Here is a 24,254-nt window from a genome sequence, read left to right as displayed (position 1 = left end):
CGCGTGGCATGCTGGGAGCTGTAGTTCCATAGCAGCCGTAGATAACGCAGTCAGGTTAGAAGCCACGCCCCTGCTAGTCATGTGACAGATCACCCGACCGTGACGTCTCCAGCGAGCCATCGCCCCCTAGTGGAGAGTGTAATGTACTGTACAGGATGTCAGGCTGATGCCAGTCAGTGCCAGGACTGTGGGCAGTGCTGGCTCCGGCATTGTGTTGTAGGTGGCTCCTGCCCCCAGTGTTTTTTCTAGTCTAGTGTAACACTGTAAATCAGCAGGAGCGTATAACAACTCTCCAACCACAAACCCCAGGGTGTTCTGTAAGCTGCTTGGCATGCTGGGAGCTGTAGTTCCATAGCAGCCGTGTGGCATGCTGGGAGCTGTAGTTCCATAAGCAGCCGCGTGGCATGCTGGGAGCTGTAGTTCCATAGCAGCCGTAGTTAAAGGGGTTGTCCCGCGAAAGCAAGTGGGGGTATACACTTCTGTATGGCCATATTAATGCACTTTGTAATGTACATTGTGCATTAATTATGAGCCATACAGAAGTTATTCACTTACCTGCTCCGTTGCTAGCGTCCTCGTCTCCATGGTGCCGTCTAATTTCAGCGTCTAATCGCCCGATTAGACGCGCTTGCGCAGTCCGGTCTTCTTTCTTCTGAATGGGGCCGCTCGTGCCGGAGAACGGCTCCTCGTAGCTCCGCCCCGTCACTTGTGCCGATTCCAGCCAATCAGGAGGCTGGAATCGGCAATGGAACGCACAGAGCCCACGGTGCACCATGGGAGAAGACCTGCGGTCCACCGTGGGTGAAGATCCCGGCGGCCATCTTAGCAAGGTAAGTACGAAGTCGCAGCAGCGCTGGGATTCGGGTAAGTACCGGACGTTTTTGTTTTTTTTACCCCTGCATCGGGTTTGTCTCGCGCCGAACGGGGGGGGGGGGGCTATTGAAAAAAAAAAAAAACCGTTTCGGCGCGGGACAACCCCTTTAACGCTGTCAGGTTAGAAGCCGGCGTCCCTGCTAGTCATGTGACAAATCACACGACCGTGACGTCTCCAGCGAGCCATCGCCCCCTAGTGGAGAGTGTAATGTAATGTACAGGATGTCAGGCTGATGCCAGTCAGTGCCAGGACTGTGGGCAGTGCTGGCTCCGGCATTGTGTTGTAGGTGGCTCCTGCCCCCAGTGTTTTTTCCAGTCTAGTGTAACACTGTAAATCAGCAGGAGTGTGTAACAACTCTCCAATCACAAACCCCAGGGTGTTCTGTAAGCTGCTTAGCATGCTGGGAGCTGTAGTTCCATAGCAGCTGCGTGGCATGCTGGGAGCTGTAGTTCCATAGCAGGCGCGTGGCATGCTGGGAGCTGTAGTTCCCAGTAGTAAGAAAAAGACCACGGCACTCACTCTACCCCACCAGAGTAAAATACTAGGGGGGAGGCAATTTAGAGAAAAATAGTATTTATAAGTAGAGGAGAATCTTAGTTCTCTGTAGCGAAAACATTTTTTTTTTTTTTTTCTTTAGATAGATGCAGAGCCACCAACAGGGCTATGGACATAAGCCCCTTGGGGAAACACGTATAGCAGAAAAGGTGGCAGCATATAGTGATGCACAAAAAAAACTCCTTGTCTAAAGAAACATGCTTTATTGTTTCATAGTTAAAAAATAGGCGACGTTTCGACCTGTAGAGGTCTTTTTCAAGCCAAAAAACAGATGAAACAAGGTATGGAGTCCATGTTCCGCATGAAACGCTGGTTAGAAGCCGGCGCCCCTGCTAGTCATGTGAGAGATCATACGACTGTGATGTCTCCAGCGAGCCATCGCCCCCTAGTGGAGAGTGTAATGTACTGTACAGGATGTCAGGCTGATGCCAGTCACTGCCAGGACTGTGGGCAGTGCTGGCTCCGGCATTGTGTTGTAGGTGGCTCCTGCCCCCAGTGTTTTTTCTAGTCTAGTGTAACACTGTAAATCAGCAGGAGCGTATAACAACTCTCCAACCACAAACCCCAGGGTGTTCTGTAAGCTGCTTGGCATGCTGGGAGCTGTAGTTCCATAGCAGCCGCGTGGCATGCTGGGAGCTGTAGTTCCATAGCAGCCGTGTGGCATGCTGGGGGCTATAGTTCCATAGCTGCCGTAGATGACGCTGTCAGGTTAGAAGCCGGCGCCCCTGCTCGTCATGTGACAGATCACACGACCGTGCCGTCTCCAGCGAGCCATCGCCCCCTAGTGGAGAGTGTAATGTACTGTACAGGATGTCAGGCTGATGCCAGTCAGTGCCAGGACTGTGGGCAGTGCTGGCTCCGGCATTGTGTTGTAGGTGGCTCCTGCCCCCAGTGTTTTTTCTAGTCTAGTGTAACACTGTAAATCAGCAGGAGCGTATAACAACTCTCCAACCACAAACCCCAGGGTGTTCTGTAAGCTGCTTGGCATGCTGGGAGCTGTAGTTCCATAGTAGCCGCGTGGCATGCTGGGAGCTGTAGTTCCATAAGCAGCCGCGTGGCATGCTGGGAGCTGTAGTTCCATAGCAGCCGTAGATAACGCAGTCAGGTTAGAAGCCACGCCCCTGCTAGTCATGTGACAGATCACCCGACCGTGACGTCTCCAGCGAGCCATCGCCCCCTAGTGGAGAGTGTAATGTACTGTACAGGATGTCAGGCTGATGCCAGTCAATGCCAGGACTGTGGGCAGTGCTGGCTCCGGCATTGTTTTGTAGGTGGCTTCTGCCCCTAGTGTTTTTTCTAGTCTAGTGTAACACTGTAAATCAGCAAGAGCGTATAACAACTCTCCAACCACAAACCCCAGGGTGTTCTGTAAGCTGCTTGGCATGCTGGGAGCTGTAGTTCTGTAGCAGCCGCGTGGCATGCTGGGAGCTGTAGTTCCATAAGCAGCCGCGTGGCCTGCTGGGAGCTGTAGTTCCATAGCAGCCGTAGATAACGCAGTCAGGTTAGAAGCCACGCCCCTGCTAGTCATGTGACAGATCACACGACCGTGACGTCTCCAGCGAGCCATCGCCCCCTAGTGGAGAGTGTAATGTACTGTACAGGATGTCAGGCTGATGCCAGTCAGTGCCAGGACTGTGGGCAGTGCTGGCTCCGGCATTGTGTTGTAGGTGGCTCCTGCCCCCAGTGTTTTTTCTAGTTTAGTGTAACACTGTAAATCAGCAGGAGCGTATAACAACTCTCCAACCACAAACCCCAGGGTGTTCTGTAAGCTGCTTGGCATGCTTGGAGCTGTAGTTCCACAGCAGCCGCGTGGCATGCTGGGAGCTGTAGTTCCATAGCAGCCGCGTGGCATGCTGGGAGCTGTAGTTCCATAGCAGCAGCGTGGCATGCTGGGAGTTGTAGTTCCATAGCAGCCGTATATAAGGCTGGTTAGAAGCCGGCGCCCCTGCTAGTCATGTGACAGATCACACGACCGTGATGTCTCCAGCGAGCCATCGCCCCCTAGTGGAGAGTGTAATGTACTGTACAGGATGAAAGGCTGATGCCAGTCAGTGCCAGGACTGTGGGCAGTGCTGGCTCCGGCATTGTGTTGTAGGTGGCTCCTGCCCCCAGTGTTTTTTCTAGTTTAGTGTAACACTGTAAATCAGCAGGAGCGTATAACAACTCTCCAACCACAAACCCCAGGGTGTTCTGTAAGCTGCTTGGCATGCTGGGAGCTGTAGTTCCATAGTAGCCGCGTGGCATGCTGGGAGCTGTAGTTCCATAGTAGCCGCGTGGCATGCTGGGAGCTGTAGTTCCATAAGCAGCCGCGTGGCATGCTGGGAGCTGTAGTTCCATAGCAGCCGTAGATAACGCAGTCAGGTTAGAAGCCACGCCCCTGCTAGTCATGTGACAGATCACACGACCGTGACGTCTCCAGCGAGCCATCGCCCCCTAGTGGAGAGTGTAATGTACTGTACAGGATGTCAGGCTGATGCCAGTCAGTGCCAGGACTGTGGGCAGTGCTGGCTCCGGCATTGTGTTGTAGGTGGCTCCTGCCCCAGTGTTTTTTCTAGTCTAGTGTAACACTGTAAATCAGCAAGAGCGTATAACAACTCTCCAACCACAAACCCCAGGGTGTTCTGTAAGCTGCTTGGCATGCTGGGAGCTGTAGTTCCATAGCAGCCGCGTGGCATGCTGGGAGCTGTAGTTCCATAGAAGCCGTGTGGCATGCTGGGAGCTGTAGTTCCATAGCTGCCGTAGATAACGCTGTCAGGTTAGAAGCCGGCGCCCCTGCTAGTCATGTGACAGCTTACACGGCCGTGCCGTCTCCAGCGAGCCATCGCCCCCTAGTGGAGAGTGTAATGTACTGTACAGGATGTCAGGCTGATGCCAGTCAGTGCCAGGACTGTGGGCAGTGCTGGCTCCGGCATTGTGTTGTAGGTGGCTCCTGCCCCCAGTGTTTTTTCTAGTCTAGTGTAACACTGTAAATCAGCAGGAGCGTATAACAACTCTCCAACCACAACCCCCAGGGTGTTCTGTAAGCTGCTTGGCATGCTGGGAGCTGTAGTTCCGTAGCAGCCGCGTGGCATGCTGGGAGCTGTAGTTCCATAAGCAGCCGCGTGGCATGCTGGGAGCTGTAGTTCCATAGCAGCCGTAGATAACGCAGTCAGGTTAGAAGCCACGCCCCTGCTCGTCATGTGACAGATCACACGACCGTGACGTCTCCAGCGAGCCATCGCCCCCTAGTGGAGAGTGTAATGTACTGTACAGGATGTCAGGCTGATGCCAGTCAATGCCAGGACTGTGGGCTGTGCTGGCTCCGGCATTTTTTTGTAGGTGGCTTCTGCCCCCAGTGTTTTTTCTAGTCTAGTGTAACACTGTAAATCAGCAAGAGCGTATAACAACTCTCCAACCACAAACCCCAGGGTGTTCTGTAAGCTGCTTGGCATGCTGGGAGCTGTAGTTCCAAAGCAGCCACGTGGCATGCTGGGAGCTGTAGTTCCATAGTAGCCGCGTGGCATGCTGGGAGCTGTAGTTCCATAGCAGCAGCGTGGCATGCTGGGAGCTGTAGTTCCATAGCAGCAGCGTGGCATGCTGGGAGTTGTAGTTCCATAGCAGCCGTATATAAGGCTGGTTAGAAGCCGGCGGCATATTAACACATTCTGCGGCAGAATGTGTTAATATGCAAGCCGGCGCCCCTGCTAGTCATGTGACAGATCACACGACCGTGATGTCTCCAGCGAGCCATCGCCCCCTAGTGGAGAGTGTAATGTACTGTACAGGATGTCAGGCTGATGCCAGTCAGTGCCAGGACTGTGGGCAGTGCTGGCTCCGGCATTGTGTTGTAGGTGGCTCCTGCCCCCAGTGTTTTTTCTAGTTTAGTGTAACACTGTAAATCAGCAGGAGCGTATAACAACTCTCCAACCACAAACCCCAGGGTGTTCTGTAAGTTGCTTGGCATGCTGGGAGCTGTAGTTCCACAGCAGCCGCGTGGCATGCTGGGAGCTGTAGTGCCAAAAGCAGCCGCGTGGCATGCTGGTCAGGTTAGAAGCCACGCCCCTGCTTGTCATGTGACAGATCACACGACCGTGACGTCTCCAGCGAGCCATCGCCCCCTAGTGGAGAGTGTAATGTACTGTACAGGATGTCAGGCTGATGCCAGTCAATGCCAGGACTGTGGGCAGTGCTGGCTCCGGCATTGTGTTGTAGGTGGCTCCTGCCCCCAGTGTTTTTTCTAGTCTAGTGTAACACTGTAAATCAGCAGGAGCGTATAACAACTCTCCAACCACAAACCCCAGGGTGTTCTGTAAGCTGCTTGGCATGCTGGGAGCTGTAGTTCCATAGCAGCCGCGTGGCATGTTGGGAGCTGTAGTTCCATGGAAGCCGCGTGGCATGCTGGGAGCTGTAGTTCCATAAGCAGCCGCATGGCATGCTGGGAGCTGTAGTTCCATAGCTGCCGTAGATAACGCTGTCAGGTTAGAAGCCGGCGCCCCTGCTAGTCATGTGACAGATTACACGGCCGTGACGTCTCCAGCGAGCCATCGCCCCCTAGTGGAGAGTGTAATGTACTGTACAGGATGTCAGGCTGATGCCAGTCAGTGCCAGGACTGTGGGCAGTGCTGGCTCCGGCATTGTGTTGTAGGTGGCTCCTGCCCCCAGTGTTTTGCCCCCGGCTATGAACAAGCAGGACCTGGCGGATGAGGCGCTGTTCCTGCTGCTGCACAATGAGATGGTGTCCTGTGTGTATAAGTCCTCGGAGCAGGGGGATGCGGTAAGTGACCCTGCCAGCTATGTGCACTGCGGACTTGTGGCAGTGATGGGCATTTATGCCACTAGTTGGGGGTGTTATGACCCGAGAATGGAGGAGCCGGGTCTCCTCAGTATATCAGCTGCACACCTAAATGGCGCAGTACTGTAGACCTTTGCTGCATAAGTTCACCATAGGCTGCTAGGAAAAGCACAAAAAATCTACATTGCAGGATTTTTTTGGAGTTTATGCCCAAGCATGATCCCCCTTGCCCTAGCGCGGTCTCTTACGCTATTCCATGCAGTGAAAAAAAATTGAAACCTTCCAAATGGATGCCAAGTCTACGAGCTTTAAAAAATAAAAAAAAAAAATCAGCGTGCGCCATTCTTCTCAGATTTGTAGATCGGAATGCAAAAAAAAGAAAAACACGGACATGTACGTTCGCTATCCGGATTTTATGGATCTATTGCTGAGGTCGGCTTCACACGGGCGTATTTGCATGTGCAATACACAGAATCGACCCACTGATATCATTTCCATAATTCTGCATGCACTTTGGTCGTGCAACAAAAAAAATAGAACATGCTGTATTTTTCTGCGTCCCCTTAGACAGGCGCACAAATGTGTGCGAAATTCGCAAGGAGATGCGTGAAATACTGCGTAATTTTGCTGGGAAAAGGACACAGAACTAATTAGCCATTTCAATCGGTGCATCTTTGTGTGCCGCGCACAAATGAATGTGTTGCGGAAGGCAAAAAGTACAATAAAACAAATCAAGACGCGCGTAAAAAGCATTGTGCGTTCCGCAAATACTCAGGTGTGCGCAAATATGTTGATGCAGGTGTGAAGCCGGCTTCAGACGAGCGTGATTCCACAGCTCCATTGTAGCCAGCGAGGCCGTTCCCGCAGTCCGCATGAAAACGATCACAATGCCCCATGTGATTCACGGGCGCGAACTAGAACTTACTAATGCTTCTGAGTGTCCGTGTATACATGTATGTGCCAGTGTGCTGGCTGATGCCAGTTATGCCCGCGGCCCCGCTCACGTCAGTTTTTTGTTTTTTTAAATTGCGGGCAAATAGTTACACAACGGACATGCCGGCCGCATATGGGTGTCGTAGGGAGCTGCACACCGATTAAAGACTCAATTGTTGGGAGAATGTGGCCTTAGGCGTTTTTCAGACAGGCAAATTGCGCCCGGGAATATTGGGCACAACTTGCGGTGGGCAGCACACAACATCGTCCACATGCTGTCTGCCCCATCATTCTGAGGACGAGCCGCCAGGTAGCAGAAAGTAATGTCATATACTAATATAATATGGCATTACTTTCACTGTTGGGTATATGGCGAGCGTGAGATCGGCGCGAGAAACGCAGATTGATATCGAGCTTGTAAACTTCCGATGGTGCATGCGATGCACATTGTGAGAAAATCGCATCACATGTGACTTCACACACCTAAAAGTCGCATGCATTTTCAATTGGAAAAATTAAAAATCACATTCACATGAAACGCGCACGTAGATCCACGTGCGATGCAACGGAAATAATGTGGGGTTTTTTGCAGAATATTGGGACATGCTGTGATTTTTCCGTATCGCAACAACATCGCTGCAAAGAATGGGTTTTATTTTTGTGTGTCTTTTGAGTGCTGCGTTTTTACAGAACGAATGACACTTTTTTTTTTTACTCATTTTAGCGTATTTATACTGTACGCTTTCCGCCCGCAGGCTGTGTTCATTTACACATGGCAAACAAAGACTGATGGAAATGGCTAATTAGTCTAATGAGTTCCAGATGGGTTCTGTATCTAGAATTATGCAGCGTATTGCGCATCTCCTTGCGTATTGCCCTGTTGACTTTTATGGGGACCTTTTTGCTTGTATAAATACAAGCAGAGCACATTTCGGCCGCCTGCAGACAAGTGGAAATTCCACGGCGGGATTCCCTGCAGAATTTCCGCCTGTACACGCCTGCATAGGATTGCATTACAACACGCAATCCTATGCAAACGGCCGCGGTTTGTCTGCGTGAAATCCCACGCAGCAAACAAAGCGCGGCATGCTCTAAGTCTGTGCAGGGCTCGCGCATGCGCCGTCAGCCGGCACATGAAAGAGCCGGAGCTGCGGGAGCCGGTGAGTTCCGCGCTGCTCTCTGCAGGCGCACGGGTCGGGTCCCGCTGCAAAAATTCTCGATGCCGGATCTAACCCGGCAGTCTGCTGGCGGCCTTACACAAAAAATGCCCCCTTGCTGCAAAGCGCTGGGGATGCAAATCAATTCAAGCCGCCCTTCTACAGTGTAATGAGAGGTATCACCGGTCTATTGATGTGAAATGAACCCAGGGACTGTCGCCTAGCTTTAAGGAAAATATCCTGAGGGGTTCCTTAAAAGGGGATGTTGATGATGTATCCTTAAGATAGGCCATCAACATTAAGTCAGTAGTGTTCAGCCACCTAGGAGCCACGCCGATCAGCTGTTCGCCAGGCCAGTGCACTTTTGCACAGAGCTAATTTCTGCAGGAAGCTGACAGCTCAGTTCTCATTGCGGTGGCCCAGCTTGGTATTGCAGGCAGACTTCTCATTGAAATGATTAGGAACTCTGCCTGTAATACTAAGCTGGGCAATTACAGTAGGAATGGAGCTGTCTGCTTCCTGCAGAAATCCACTCAGTACTTGAGAGTACACCAGTCCGGTAAATAGCTAGTTAGTTGCATCCCAGGTGGCAGACCCCTGCTGATCTACTATTAATGGCCTATCCTGAGGATAGACCATCAATAGTTTACATCTGGCCATAAGTAACAGTATGGAGATTGAGGTTCTTTTGCTTTCTAACAGAGTTTACTTATTTTGTATGGAAGCATAATGTCTGCATTTCTTCTATAGGAGAATGGAAGGTGCATCACCAAGCTGGAGAATATGGGCTTTCGAGTGGGACAAGGCTTAATAGAGAGGTAGGCTCTACTGCCTAGTTGTAGTGGTAACCCTTATTGGGCTCTACTCATGGCTGAGGCTCTTTTCACATAGCACTTCTTCAATTCCCAGTGTTGGTTCCACCATGGTTTCCATCTTCTATGCAGAAAACTGTAAGGGGAAAGAAACTGGGATAGAACCAGGGGCACTTTTGCATCCAGCTAAAACAAAAATGACGAGGCAGGGAACCATGTGCAATGCAGACAAAGAGGTCTCCATCTCACATATTGAAGCCTATGGTTCTGCCCAGTCTCTGTCCCTATGCAGTTTGTTGCATACAAGATGTAAACCAGGATGGAATTGGCGTTGGATTGAAAAAACACAATCTAAAAGCGTGAAAAGAGCCTTATTCTTATCTGCCATTTCTTTTTTCTGTGCCATATTTTTGCATCTTTCCTGATCAACTTTTTACAGATTAGGGTATATGGCGTGTAAAGGTGGTGGGTGATGCCAGATGCCATGTTGCCATGTAATGACGTCACAGCCTGATAATGGACTGATGTGGATTTAGTAGAATCTAGACACAAAGTGGCATAAAGGGTTCTCTGGTCCCTAACATATCAGTGAGTTGCTCCAAGTGTTACATAAACCAAGCAGCCTGTTAGTTACATCGTGATGTGCTGGCTGTAGGATTGCATATTGGGACTTATCCTCTCTAGGGGAAAATCTTGTTAAAGTGGTTTTCCAGGAGATCAAAAAAAAGGTAAAATGGCTTAAAATTATTGAAAAGTGATTACTCCCCTATACCAGCTAATTCCCATCCAGCACTGCAGCCCCAGTACCCGCTGCTCGGGAATCGGAAGAAGCCACTCGTAGCCTTCAGCAGCCATGGAAGAATCAACGCTGCAGCCTTCGAGTGACTCAGTGGGCCCATTCACAATGAGCAGCATGTGACTGCCCGTTGCTTCTTCTGGGTCCTGTGTGGCGGGCAATGGGGCTGCAGTGTTGGTCAAGGAGCAGCTGGGATAGGTGAGAATTCAATTTTTATTAATTTTGTATCCTGGAAAACCCCTTCAAGATGTGTTCACATGTTGTGGAAACACTGCGGACAAACTGCAGTGGAAACTACTACTAAAGGGAATGGGATTAAAGCATGAACACACGGACGTAAGCGTGAACGCACCCTTAAAGGGGTTGTCTCAACTACAAAGATTTTAAAACAAAAAAAAACTAAAACTAAATAAAAAATAAAAACAACAAGTGGCCATGTTATAGAAAACTATTTTCGCTTCTCTTCTCTCACTGGGAAACGTTGCAACAGGTCCTGTGGTCATGCCGGTCTCTGTGACTGCTGCAGCCAAACAGAGACCACAGATCACCATTCGAAACTCCTGGCATCATGCTGCCCAGGATGTGAGCACTGCTGTCAGAAAAACCGGCAGTGATGCCGAAGCTTCTGATTGGCTGCAGCACTTACGTAATTTTCACTATCAGAGACCAGCAACATACAGGGACCTTTTTCAGCGTTTCCTGGGGGAGTAGAGGGGTGAGAACGGTTTATTTTATTATTTTTTGACATGGCCAGTTGTTTAAAAAAACAAAAACATTTGTAGTGGGAAAAGCCCTTTAAAGTAGTATATATAATAACGCACTAATTCACTAATGGTTGAAATCCACCGACTGACTAATATATATTAATTAATTCTGTTGTAGTTTTTTTTTCCTCCCTGCCTACATAATGCTCAATAATCACCATAGACCTCCGGCATGGCTTGGCTGTTGGATCTTAACAAACACCAGCCCAGCTCTGCCAGTGACTATTGTCACTACAGGGGGATGTTTTCCTGGAAAACTGTGAAATCAGATAAGTGACTTTGTGAATGTCCACCAAAAGGTCTTATGGGACATATAGGATAAAGAATGGCTACAAAAAGAAGGAAAATAATGCAATAAAAATATACTTAAACACCCACACCAATCTAAACCGTCCAAGAATCTGAGACTATGCAAGTTCTATATATCAAAATGTTCGAAAGAAGATGGGAAACCCATTTTTAGACTTTATTTTAACTTTTTGTACGTTCCCCCTTATAAAACAAAAAAGGAGAAAAAAAGTCTATGAAAAAAGGTATTAAAAACAGCCCTCTATGTCACGAAAAAAAAAAAGACGCAAAAATAGTTTTGGTAGCCCAAGAAAGGAAAAAAAAAATAGGGCCATAAAACTACCATATGCATAAAATCTCTAAAAAGTGTCTGTTCCTCGAGGATCGAAACACTGTGGTCATTAAGGGGTTAATGGGGAATCACTATGGAAATAGGTGAGAAGATGAAGTCGTTCCTTGTCACGTCTGCTAGGGATGGTAATGTGACCGTCTTTTCTCACTCAGGTTTACCAAGGATACCGCCCGCTTCAAAGATGAATTAGATATTATGAAATTCGTCTGCAAAGATTTTTGGACAACTGTGTTCAAGAAACAAATCGACAACCTGCGGACCAATCACCAGGTGACGCGCTCGCAGCATGTAATACCACCGTGCCGTTTACTTTACCATTCAGAGGGGTTTGCTGTGGGATGAGTGCACATACATTGTGTAGGTAACTGGCTACGGTAAACACACGAGCGGGGACCTACCTGCTTCCGAGCCGTGCGTCAACCTGTGGCCACAATGGGGAAGAAAAAGGATATGCCGGCACATACTACCCCAACAGAGGCCTAAAGGGCAGTCTTTTACCTTCCCTGGGGTCAATGAGGGCTTATGGCTACATTTGTGTATGTGCAGGATGCTATCCTGGCCCAATGCGCTGACGTCTTCATATAGTGAGATGTGAACTGAGCCTAGCTCTATATCTTGGCAACTTCCCTTGATTACTTCCGGACCTCCTATGATCCGCTTGCCATCAGAGGAGCTTCTGCAGCAAAGGGGGGTGTTTGATAGGACCACATCTTTTAAAACTGGATCTGTATAGAACATCCAATTAAATCCTATATTTTTGCATGTACCATTCAGAAGAGCGGGACATGCAGCCATTATTATATACACCACCAGATACTGTCACCCTGTGTAACACAGCAGAAGGGAGTTGGCACGTAGTAGCAATAATCTTTATTATGATTACTAAATCCCTAGATTGACTATATATATATATATATATATATATATATATATATATATATATATATATATATATATATATATATATATATATATATATATATATACATACACATACACACTTTATATATTACTATACATATATATATACACACACACACAGGATAAGTAACTTATATTCACACATGTGATGGGAATGGCTGGTCTGTAAGGTCTTCCCCTGATTTTCAGTAGAGCTGTATGCTTGAGATGCAGATTGTCATCCGTGTCCCCATAATGTTCCTGTTTCCTTCACATTTGCAGCATTTGTGCATCTATTTCATTCATGTGCTGTTTTTTATTCTTTCCCTACAGGGAATTTATGTGCTCCAGGATAACAAATTCCGACTTATCACTCAAATGTCTGCAGGGAAACAGTACATGGAACATGCCCCCAAGGTAAGAATATCGTCTAACAGATTAGCGCTGTAACTGACCTTCGCATACTTTTAGACGGAATGATTATCATTCAAGCCACCAAAAGTGGATGATAATCGTTGAGTCTAAGCACAGACCAATGACCGAATGACAAACGATAATCGGTCACTTTTCGTTTTGTCGTTCATTTTACGCAGGCATAGAAGTCATGGCTGGCTCGGTCACTTATTGTTCAGTTCTTCTCAGTCACTTACACAGCGAGTGTGAAAGACTCTTGTTTGAACGAGCCAACCACGTATCTGGCTGTATAAACAGGCTGCACAAGCAATGACATTATTAGCTCAAACGATAATCGCTCGTCTAAGAGGGCCCGAAGTAAAGAGGATTTTTCTGTATATGTGACGTTTTGTATGGTTTTTTCCAGTATATATAAGTGAGCTAATGTTACTCTGGTTAGTTATTTCCTTCTGTCTAATCTCCGAGACTCATTTTCCTCAAAGGGTCATGTGATCTCAATTCTGACCAGCTCAGATCTGCTTGGGGTGGTTCTGTCTAAAACTAGTCAATTTTGCAGTCTTTGTGATGCCGTTACATGGATGCTACCACAGAAACTGCATAGATGGTGACATAGGCACTCCTGTCACACAGTTGTAATAGAGAAGATCACAGCTTATCCTCCCGACTGGATATTTATGGTCTGGTCTGTAGCTTATTTAGAAGACTATAGGAGGTGATAATTAAACTGTCTGCCTGCAAGCAAACATATTATATTTCCTGCCCATAGAAATGTATTGAAACTGCAGATCTTCAGTTTCAATGCTTTTCTCAGTTTCCCATCTCCATTTCTGCTATGCTTTTGTTTCTGGTTCAAAAAAAAGCAGAACAAAAAAGAATCTTTTTTTATTTTACAGAGTAGGTAATAGGAGACTGAAATAGATGAAAACAGATTTTTCCTTTTCTTTTACTTTCGTTTTATACAATTCCATTTTTTGTAAAACGGGATCCGCCGAAAAAACGCTAGTGTGAACTAAAATGGTAATCCTGGAGTGGCAAATCTGCTAGTCTCACCTTGAAAGACTGCACGATATTCATATTTATATGCTTCTCATAGGCTCCTGTGGCCACTGTAGATTTCTCCCATGGTCTAACACTATACAGTTGTCCATGAGGTAGTATTGAAGGTTGAACATACACCTCTGATAGCTGTCAGCTTAACACTAGTGTGGCCAACAGCATCCACTGCCAACCACCCCACTTCCCCCATACATGTAGTGTTCAGCATATGCTCTCAATGGGTAGAGGGGTGTAAGCCTATAAAATTAATCCAGTAGGCTCGCCATTAACCTTAAAGAACAAAAGTGATTGTGCAGCTATTGTGCAATCACTGTAACGCGCCACTCGCTGACTGAACACTATAAGGGTAGGTTTATGTGACATATAGATTGTTTCCACGTGGGGGAAACGCTGCTGATCATCCATCAGTAAGTTTTAAGTAATGAACTGTGTTTTTACAGGTCATTGATTAGACTGTGGCTATTTTTTAAAATTTAGTAACAATATGGCTGAGCAGTGCAGATGTCTGAACAACCCAGACAATTTTTTGCTATGTCTGCGGACAGTTCACAACAAAGACACAGTGGAGGAAAACAACATCCTTGGTAAAGCAGGCCTATCACAAGTATTTGGGAATGAAGCTGGGTGACCAAGATAAGAAGTGGCATCGCATGTCATGTAATCCTCATCTCACTTAGTGGCTGAAAGGCAAGAGTAGAACGCCATTCGCCATTCCGATGGTATGGAAAGAACAAAGAGACCCCCATACTGACTGTTATTTCTGCATGACAAACACCACACGTTTCTCCAGGAAACAGAAAGATAAAATTCTGTATCCAGATATACCTTCTGCAATAAAACCTATGCCTCATGATGCCAGATTACCTTTTCCTGATCCAATGGGAGAGTTGCTATTGGCCTCTGGCTAGGCAGCATCTCTGGGACTACTATGGTGGTCACTATTACTACTCCGGCCACTGTTACTACTGGGGCCACTATAGGGGACAGTACTGGTGTCAATATAGAGGACACTTGTTACTGGGGCCACTGTGGGGGGTCACTATTACTACTGGGGCTACTATAGGGGTCACTGTTTGGACTCATGGACGTAAGCACATTTCAGTCGTGCAAATACATTATGTATTAATCTGCCCTTGGGAAAGGCCATCATACTGATGGGACACCATTTGCATTTACAAGTAAAGCCCCATCTACACGGAGCGATGATCGCTCAAACGACAGTTTGAGTGACAGCTTTGAGCGATCATTTTGCATAAACTATTAAGTAGCTACTCAGCTACTTAATAGCAATTAAGTGTGCAAATGAAGCCTTAGCTGAAAGCAGTTAATAGCCCGAGGGCTCTTATCTGCATTCAGTTCCTTTGTTCTCCAGCGGGAAACAATGCTATCAGCACTCCCCGTGGAGAACTGCTGAGAAGGCTGAACAACAATTTTTAGTTTGGCCTGAATTTAATGATCAGCTAGCAGTGCACGAAAAATTCACAATGGACGCGCGTTTAGATGCAACGATGATTGCACAAACGATTGCTTTTAGCAATTTGAGTGAGCATCGCTCTGTGTAAATGGGTCCTTTAATGACGGCAACTAAACGCAAGCCTTAGTCTGATGACTGCTGTGTTCTTGTTCCATTTCATGCTAATGAGTCTGATTCTAGATTCTTCTCATTAAAATGTTCACTTCTACTAATTTGTTCCCCAGAGATTTTTTGCACCCTTACATGAACATAGCTAATACTCACTATTTACCTTTAAAGTTTAGCCAAGATGGGAAATCACCTCCATGGTTACCGGCCACCTGGCCGTAGCCTACAGAAAGAGCCCAGCGCCATTTCTGGGAACTCTCATAGAAGTGAATGGGAGCTGCGGAAACCACTCTCTCGAGTGAGAGCTACTGAAACGGTGCTAAGATGAATTACTTGACTTTTCCGATAGGTGGTTGACACAGAGCCCCAGATTTTCCCATCTTGGCCACGAAAAGCCAAGATTGAAATACCTCTGCACCTGGCAATCACTAGCGTTTGTATAATAGCACCATTATTGTGCTGCTTTTTTTCCCCTTTTATATCTGCAGTATTTGGCATTCACATGTGGTTTAATTCGAGGAGGATTATCTAATTTGGGAATAAGAAGTATTGTAACAGCTGAAGTCTCGGTTATGCCTGCATGTGAGTATATGTGAATACATGTATACATGTTTTCAAAGCCTATGGTTTATGCTTTATTTGTACTAGTAATTTATCTTGAGTTATGTCTGGTGTACTTGCTGGAAGCGATCCTCAGTGGAACTACCCCTACCTTTTGTTTTGCCGCCTAAGGGCTCATGTCCACGGGGAAAATAAGAATTAAAATCCGCAGCGGATTTTAACTCTTCTCCCGCGCGCGGATCCGCACCCCATAGGGATGCATTGACCACCCGCGGGGTTGATAAATACCCGCGGATCGTCAATAAAAGTGATTTTAAAAAAAATGGAGCATGAAAAAATCTGGACCATGCTCCATTTTCATGCGGGTCTCCCGCGGGGACAGCTCCCGCGGGCTTCTATTGAAGCCTATGGAAGCCGTCCGGATCCGCGGGAGAACTAAAATAGGAATTTAAAAGCATTTACTCACCCGCAGCGGGCCGGGAAGGTCTTCTCTTCCTTACGGCCGCATCTCCCTTGCTTCGGCTCGGCGGATGTGCCCGGCGCATGCGCGCGGCACGTCGGCGACGTGCCGCCGGCGTGACGAATTCATCCGCCGGCCGAAGAAAGAAGATCCGGCCGCGACGCAGAGAAGAAACGGAGCGGATGGGAGGTGAGTTTATTCTTATTTATTCTTATTTTCAGCGCTCGTGTCCGCGGGGCAGGAGGGACCCGCTGCAGATTCTACATGTAGAATCCGTAGCGGGCCCGATTTTCCCCGTGGACATGAGGCCTAAGAGGGATGTTTTACTGTTAAAGTTTGAAACCTAAGTCCCCCCCCCCCCCCCCCCCCCCTCTCTTTCCTGCACAAAGTCTGCAATGGAGCCTGTTTAGCCACTAGATGTCAGCACATGTGAAAATGGCTACAATTCATAATTGAGTTTTATATGCATTTTTCCTTTCCTAAATATGAACATTAGATAGAGCAACCAACTCTAATGTACATGAGGGTGCCCCAACTTCTCCCCAACGGCAGATGACAAGGGGATGGGAGAAGGATCAATGGAGCTGTACTTGAGAACTACACTCAACCCATATACAGCTGTGGTTTTGGAAGAAAGCTGCTATGTTTTTTCCAATCCTGGACAACCCCTTTAAGCAAGCAGCCAGAAGGAGAGCTTGGATTTAGCTAATTTCTAATTTTCACATTACATTTACTGTACTCTAAAGTGACATTCCAGCAAGTTATTATACGCATTGCATCTGCACTGGATCTTCCACTATTGTCTGTGAGCTGGGTTCCCATTTATTGCACCTATAGAAAAAAATGGAGGTCTGATGACAACTATTGCACTGATAAATGTGGCCATTGGTGTGACAAGAGGGAGAAAAAGCAGGAACGAGCTGACTGCATGTCTACCGCTAGCTTCATGTTGCCTGAACCAGGGTGGCATGAAATCCCAACAGACGTCCGCATTACATATGTATGTTTTACTGTGAATTGCCACAATGTTTTATTGCAAATACACTTTAAGAAGCAACCAGGACCAGGAAAAAGTCATTAGGGAGGCTCCACACTGACTTCCTACTGCCCAGCTTGGCTAGATTGACAGGTATCTTCCCTGTTTGTTTATGGGAAGAAACCTATTAATCTAGACGAGACAGGCGAGGAGAAGCCGGCGAGCCACCGTTCTGATGACTCTTCTCCCCGTTCCTGCTTCTGCTGCATTTCACACTAAAACATACCTGTGTATAATGGGGCACCTGTCCAGATTTCATGCGGTTTGATGTTCAAGCGGCATAAAGGTAATTACTTGTTCCATTTAAAGGCTACAGGAGTTGTAGAACAGACTCTTTGGTAGGACTCTCTACATTTAGCTCTGGGAACCTCTTACGGTAGTTCTCTTGAACATCTTTAAGATGTTTCTACACCTTAATTGGAGTCCACCTGTGGTAAAGTTGGTTAATTGGACATCATTCTAAAAGACCCACCCTATCTATATGAGGTCTCACAGCTTGCAAATCTCAGAACCAAAACCAAGCCATAAGGAGGATAATAAATGCTTGTAGAGTGCAGAGACAGGATTGTGTTGAGGCACAGATCTGGAGAAGGCTACAAAAAATTTCCACTGCACTGAACAGAATTGCAAAAAGTGAGATAGAATTAACAAAGGTAGGGGATGGGACAGGAATAAGGCCTCGGTCAGGCGTTTTTTTGCGAGATTTGCGCATGCGATCCGCGCATATATAGACCCAATGCTTCGCAATGGGATCGGTCACGTGTCCGCTTTTTATGCGGATGTGCGATAAATTATAGGGCACAACGATTCGCAGAACGTGCCTATCTGCGTTCTGCGATTCCTTGTGTTCTAGATATGCGCTCAATGGCGCCGGTGGCAGCATACTGTAACAGCTGTGGCAGAGAAGAATGATGTTCGCCCATTGAATTCAATGGAGCCGGCAATACAACCGGCTCCATTGAAAGCAATGGGCTGCCGGCGAGCGCGGGATGAATTTTCGGGAAGGGCTTAAAAATATAAGCCCTTCCCTGAAAACCATCCTAAAATGTGTAAAAATAAAAAATATATATATATACTCACCTTTTCCCTGCAGACGGAGTTCAGCTGCGTCCGGCCGGCAGTTCTCCTGAACTGCTCTGTGTAGTATTCAGCAGCCGGGGATTTAAAATCCCCGCCTGCTGAATGGGCTGCCTCTGATTGGTCACAGCCCTCACCAATCAGAGGCAGCTCTCACTCACCCATTCATGAATTCATGAATGGGTAAGTGAGTGCTGCCTCTGATTGGCTGAGAATTTTTATTCTTGAAAGGAAATCCACTTGGACCAAGTTTTAAGATATTTCTCTACCTTTCCTTCTTGCAGTAGTTTTTTTCGAGGCTGCTAACCACAACGCTGTTCATTTAGCCCGAATAATCGAGCAAACACACGTCACCAATAACAAACTTTGGACCAAACTAAAACACCAACCCCTAGGGACCAAACTCCACTCATTATCCTGGTTAACCCCACATAATAAACCCTTGCTGAAAGAAATCTCTAACCCTTTCACCACAACCTCTTTCAGCTGGTATTTCCCTCCAATCATCCTGCAAAATCTGGCGAATTCTCTCATATTTTTTGACTCGATGTTCCAGTTCGACCCAAATATGTTCAGTAGGGTTCAGGTCAGGACTCTGTGCAGCCCGGCCAATCGTGCAACATCCATATCCTCAAACAACGTAGAACAGTGATGGATTTGTGACAAGGCGCATTGTCTTGTTGGAAGTATTACTGACCATTAGCAGAGTATTAACACATTGTCAGCAGCACATTATTATCTAGAATGTCAGGTTCCATGTTCATGGTTCTTGTCGCTACATCCAATGGGCAGAGACCATGCTACGTAACACACACCAGACCATAACGGACCTCCGCTGTACTTAACACACTCAGGCAGAAGGCTTTCTCCAGGCTCCTGCACACCCAGCTATGTCCATCTAATTTGAAGATGGAATACAGTGATGCGTCGTTCCATAGCACATTCTTCCATTGCTCAACTGTCCAATGACTACATACCTTGCACCATTGTAGATTGCCTGATGTATTGTGCTTTGTGATGGACAACTTGTGTGCAGTGGCATAATTCATATATTCAATAGCGTACAGTTCCCATCACTAACTATGATGACACCTCCAAGGGTCGGCATCTCAGGTAGAGTGGTTTAAGACATGTGGCATACTAACAAGACAACCCATTCTACCGATACGTGTGTCCAAATACTTCTGGTAGGATAATGTATATTCTCTGACTTGTCAATGATATGGTAAGTTGCCCTACGATGCACAATTTGGTGTGTTCTCTATAAAATACTCCCGCAGAGCTATTATTGTTATTGTACTTTGCATATCAGCCGCTAAATCTTTTAGAGCAAATTGCTGTATGTTTTCGTGAACCGGTAATGAGCTGCTTTCTCTTTTTATAGGTAAATTCCAGGTGATGATTCAGAAGTTGTAGCACATAAGGAGGAATTCCAAGAATGTAACTGACTGTTTGTACGAACCATAACAAATTAAAGCCGTTCTACCAGAATTTCAAGTTATCTCCCATCCACAGGATAGGGGATAACATGTTGATCGGTGGGGGACTCGCAGCTGAGAACCCCATTGATCTCCTGCATCCCACTCTCGTCACTGGGGGGTTGCTTCTCGCCCCAGAGGGACGTCACTCTGAATGGAGCCGTGGTCGGTTAACACTATTCATTTCAAGGGGGCTGATGCAAAAACTCAAGCGGCTGCCTCTCTGGTATCTTGGCAATCCCATTGAAAGTGAATAGAGGTTAATGTAAAATTTACATTGCTATATTTGCATAACTTGAAGCACGTAAACGGTTCCATTGGGAGCGGGAGGGGGGACGCCGGGGACCCCCGGCAATAATTAACAGCATCAATAGGAAAGGGGAACTGCCCGAGAATAGGAGGGAGGAATCGGGGTGAGCAACCGATCCAGGAAGCTGGAAATCCCACAGAGATTATACGGCCCTTATCTTTGAATAACACCTCTGGCTGGGGTTTGCCTCGATATCTCCCCCGCGGACACAAAGTTGTCAGGTTAATTCATTCTCCAAGATACACTCACTAATGCAATGTTGTTTATATGCTTGAAAACCAATACACATATTTTGAAAGAAAGTGAATAGAGGGCTTGTGTGCTTGTTTGACCAGTGCTTCATTCAGTCTACTCCAAACTGTAACCCCACAGTGAGGAGGATGGGATCCCAGGTCTTGAGATTGGCTGGGGTCCCAGCAGTGAAACCCCACCGATCAGCATGTTCTCCCCTATCATGTGGATAGGGAATAACTTGAAATTCTGGTACAACCCCTTTTAAGTATCCTTGGCTCATGTAAAAGATCTACTTAACTTCATGTCTCTGAGTCAGCTCTTTACACAAGTCTTCAACCCTGAAATCGGGATGACCTAGGATTACACAGGGATGACATAGGATATTAACACTTACTCATCTAATGGAGGACACAAGAACACTAAACTATGTACACAAGCACATTAACATTTTTTGTGCACGCAGAGGAAACCTTCAATTTCATCTCTCAACAACGTGAACGCCGGTTTCTGAAATGTGAGTGATGCAAATTGCAACCTAGTGAAAGGTATTGTAAAAGTCATTAAAATGCCTTATTCCTGGAAGGTCTACCTTCAGACTAGGTGCAGGTATAAGGATACATAAATGGCATTATAGCAAAAAGTGTCTGGTGTATGTAGGAACCAAACAGACCACCTCCTTTTTATCACTCCTCTTAAAAAAAAAATGCCAAGGGAAATCTGACTGATTTGTGACAAGTAACACTGACTTTGTAAGATAATGTTTCATGCATGCAACCGAATGTCTTAAAGAGAACCAGTCGCTCTTAAGTGTAAAGTGTTATGTCAGGCAAAACCTCTAAAATTAAGTTATTGCCTGTGTGAAGTGTAGTCTTTCATGTTAACCCCCTACCCAAAAAAAATTCTAAATTCCCCAAGCATAAGTGATGACCAGGCAGATCACAACTACCCTGTGTAATAGCCTACGAAGAAGCTGGTCTGGAGATCTCTGTAGGTTGGGAACTCCCCATAAAAGTAAGATTACAGTTACCGATAGCTTCAGTAAACTTAGTACACAACTATACCTAAAAGCTTATGTCAAGCTCATCAGCTCAGGAGCACTCGGATTGCTTTGGTGGGGAATTTTGTACTTGCTTAACCCTTTCCAATCCGCTGTCTGACCTCTGAAGACATTATGATTTAGGGCTGTACAGCTCCGATGTTGGAAGACGTCTGTCGGGGTTGTCTTACTGTATATTGCCAGCCTCTCTGCTGTCAGAGCCAATCCAACGTGACACCTCATGCAGTACTGGCTTTAGCCAGCAGATAGCGCCGTTGTATAACGGCAGAAAAAGAGTAAGCCCCCTAGGAAAACCAGGATAAAAATTGGATTGGAAAGGGCTAAAGCATACCTGTCTTTCATCTAGTGCTGAAATAAATACATGAGCTTTCAGCTTTTTGTCTCAGATTGTGTAGTAATGTGAATTTGGAGCACTTTCCTTTATTATTTTCCTAAAAAGTGCCCCAGAGCTGTTGCCCTGTTATATCCATCCTCTCATCAGTGGATGGATCTCATCATGCCACTTCCTTTCCCCTAGTTGTCTCCTGCATTTGACCAATAAGAATACTGCCCTGATCTAAGGCCCTGCCTCTCCTCGCTGCTGTCCACTGCCTGTCGTCAAGTGATATCAGTCTCTAGTAACAGATAGATTACAGTAAGTGGGGCTTGGCTAGCATAAGGGAGCTCTGTGTAAGGACGTTTTGAACATTGCAGTATAACGCTCCCATTAATTTCAATGGGGCCTCGCAGTCATGTGCTTGATTTTCAAGCACTGTCTGCTCTATTTTGCCGCGTTTCGCACACCTCATCACCATTATCTGTGAGAGTGGCCTAATACATATAGCCTGTCCAACCTGCTTTGCTCAGCTGCTACATACCATCTTGCAGTCTAGTGTAGTACCTAGAATAAAGCAGGATGAACAGAATATATGTATTACACAGAACTCCTTTCTGCTAGCCAAGCCACACTTCCTGTAATCCGTCTTTTACTAGAGAAAGGCATCACTTGACAACAGGCAGTGGACAGCATATAAGGAGGAAAGGAGACCTACATTAGCCAGTACTTTGGAGCAATTTTTAAGGCAGGAAACACCAGTTTTGATAGCCAAAAGTAAATTGCAATTTTTATTAGCTATCCTACAAACATTTGTTGAAATGACAGCGACCATTTAAGTCCCTTTACGTTAAAAGCCTTTTTCCTGGATTATTATATTGATGACTTCATTCTTAGACTAGGTCATTAATCTTAGATCGGTGGGGCCCCAACTCCCAGCACTCTGCCAATCCGCTGTGTACAAGAGCCGCAGTGCATAACGACTCTCACAGCTCCTTATGTTGTGCCTTGGCAAGTTCAATCACTTGAATGTAGCTGAGCTTGCAGTACTCTTCACAGTATTAGCCGTCTGGATTCCACTCCAGATGTGATAAGTAATGCATGGCTGTGATTTTATCCATTGACATATAATATTTTTGAAAGGTTTTAAAGGTAATCCGTCTCCTCTTCTGGGACTGCTAAACCACCTACAACATACAATATGAAGTATTGCTTATTGTCCAACTTATTGGTAAAAATACTAATTAAATTATACCATGAAAAATGAGTTTTAAACATTTCCGACATGGCATGCTAATTCAGACCAAGCAGCAGGCGGGCTGGACCCTCTTGGCAGCCTGATATGCATGTTGTACCAGACTTCATCTACAGGACTATTAAATCTCACACATGCGCCTGAGGATCGCGGCCTAGCTCTTTGCATATATTAGAAGTCTAAATCTGCTCAGAAAAGAGCCAAATAAACTGCGCCGGGCCGTGATTCCCAGGTGCATACGTTGAAATTTCAATAGCCCTGTTGATGACCTCTGATAAGTCATTCAAGGCAGGAACGCAGTGAGTGGCGGTATTATGTAATGTACACCTCAAGCAGCTGAAATGGTTTCGCCCGCTTACTGGACCGCTCAGTCTGAATTATCACACCAGGTGGGAAAAAGGTTAAAACTCATTTGTCAAGGTGTGATTTAACCCCTTCCCGCCACAGGACGTAAGGTTACGTCATGGCAGGGTGGTACTTAAGGCAACATGATGTAACCTTATGTCATGTGGATCTGGCAGGATCGGAGGACATCCTGCGCCATCCGGCAGCGGGACCCGGCTGTTACTGATAGTCGGCCTCCCGCTACAACAGTGGAGGTGCATCTGGACACCCTCCACTCTTAACCTCGTACATGCCGCGATCTATGTAGATCGTGGTGTGTAAAGGGTTCATGAAGGGAGCGCACTCCTTCTGTGATGTCATCGGACCCCACGATGCAATCGTGCAGGGCAGCCGGGTTGCCATGGCAACAGGACGCCAGATACAGGCATCCTGCTTTGCCATTGCCTATGATCGCCATAACCAATGATAAGGCATTGCAGGACATAAGTCCTGCAATGCCTTATTATAGCGACCATAGCGGTATGCATTAGGTTTGTAAAAAAAAAAAAGTAATTAAACCTTTTTTGCTCATTTTCCCCCATTTGTATGAAAAAAACAAAACAAAAAAAAACAAAACACGTGTTAGTATCATGTCCATAACTACCTGTACTATAATTTAAGTACACTAATTATCCTGTGCAGTAAGACAGGGGTAAAATGCTTATTTTATTAATTTTACCAAAAAAAAGCGCAATAAAAGCAATCAAAAAGGCCGCATGTACCCTAAAATGGATGCAAAAAAACAAGCCCTAACCGAGCTCTGTCTAGGGGCTTTAACCCTCTAGCGTTTTTTTAATGCTGCGATATCACTGCTTTTTTTTAATGCATATGTCAA

The 24,254-nt window shown here is 46.4% G+C and overlaps 1 protein-coding gene across 1 annotated transcript; it reads left to right on the top strand.

Annotated features, from left to right (window-relative positions):
* Positions 1–5,925: 5,925 nt before the first annotated feature.
* On the top strand, positions 5,926–24,254 carry TRAPPC6B (trafficking protein particle complex subunit 6B). Its single transcript, XM_066608327.1, has 6 exons — positions 5,926–6,182; positions 9,041–9,108; positions 11,455–11,572; positions 12,536–12,619; positions 15,743–15,836; positions 19,773–24,254. The coding sequence occupies exons 1-6, from the start codon at positions 6,087–6,089 to the stop codon at positions 19,802–19,804; spliced, it is 492 nt and encodes a 163-aa protein (XP_066464424.1). The 5' UTR covers positions 5,926–6,086; the 3' UTR covers positions 19,805–24,254.

Source organism: Eleutherodactylus coqui, chromosome 6 (genome assembly GCF_035609145.1).
Source record: "Eleutherodactylus coqui strain aEleCoq1 chromosome 6, aEleCoq1.hap1, whole genome shotgun sequence".
Classification (NCBI taxonomy): domain Eukaryota; kingdom Metazoa; phylum Chordata; class Amphibia; order Anura; family Eleutherodactylidae; genus Eleutherodactylus; species Eleutherodactylus coqui.
The sequence above is the reverse complement of the archived record's forward strand: the minus strand, read 5'-3'. Positions and strand labels throughout refer to the sequence as shown.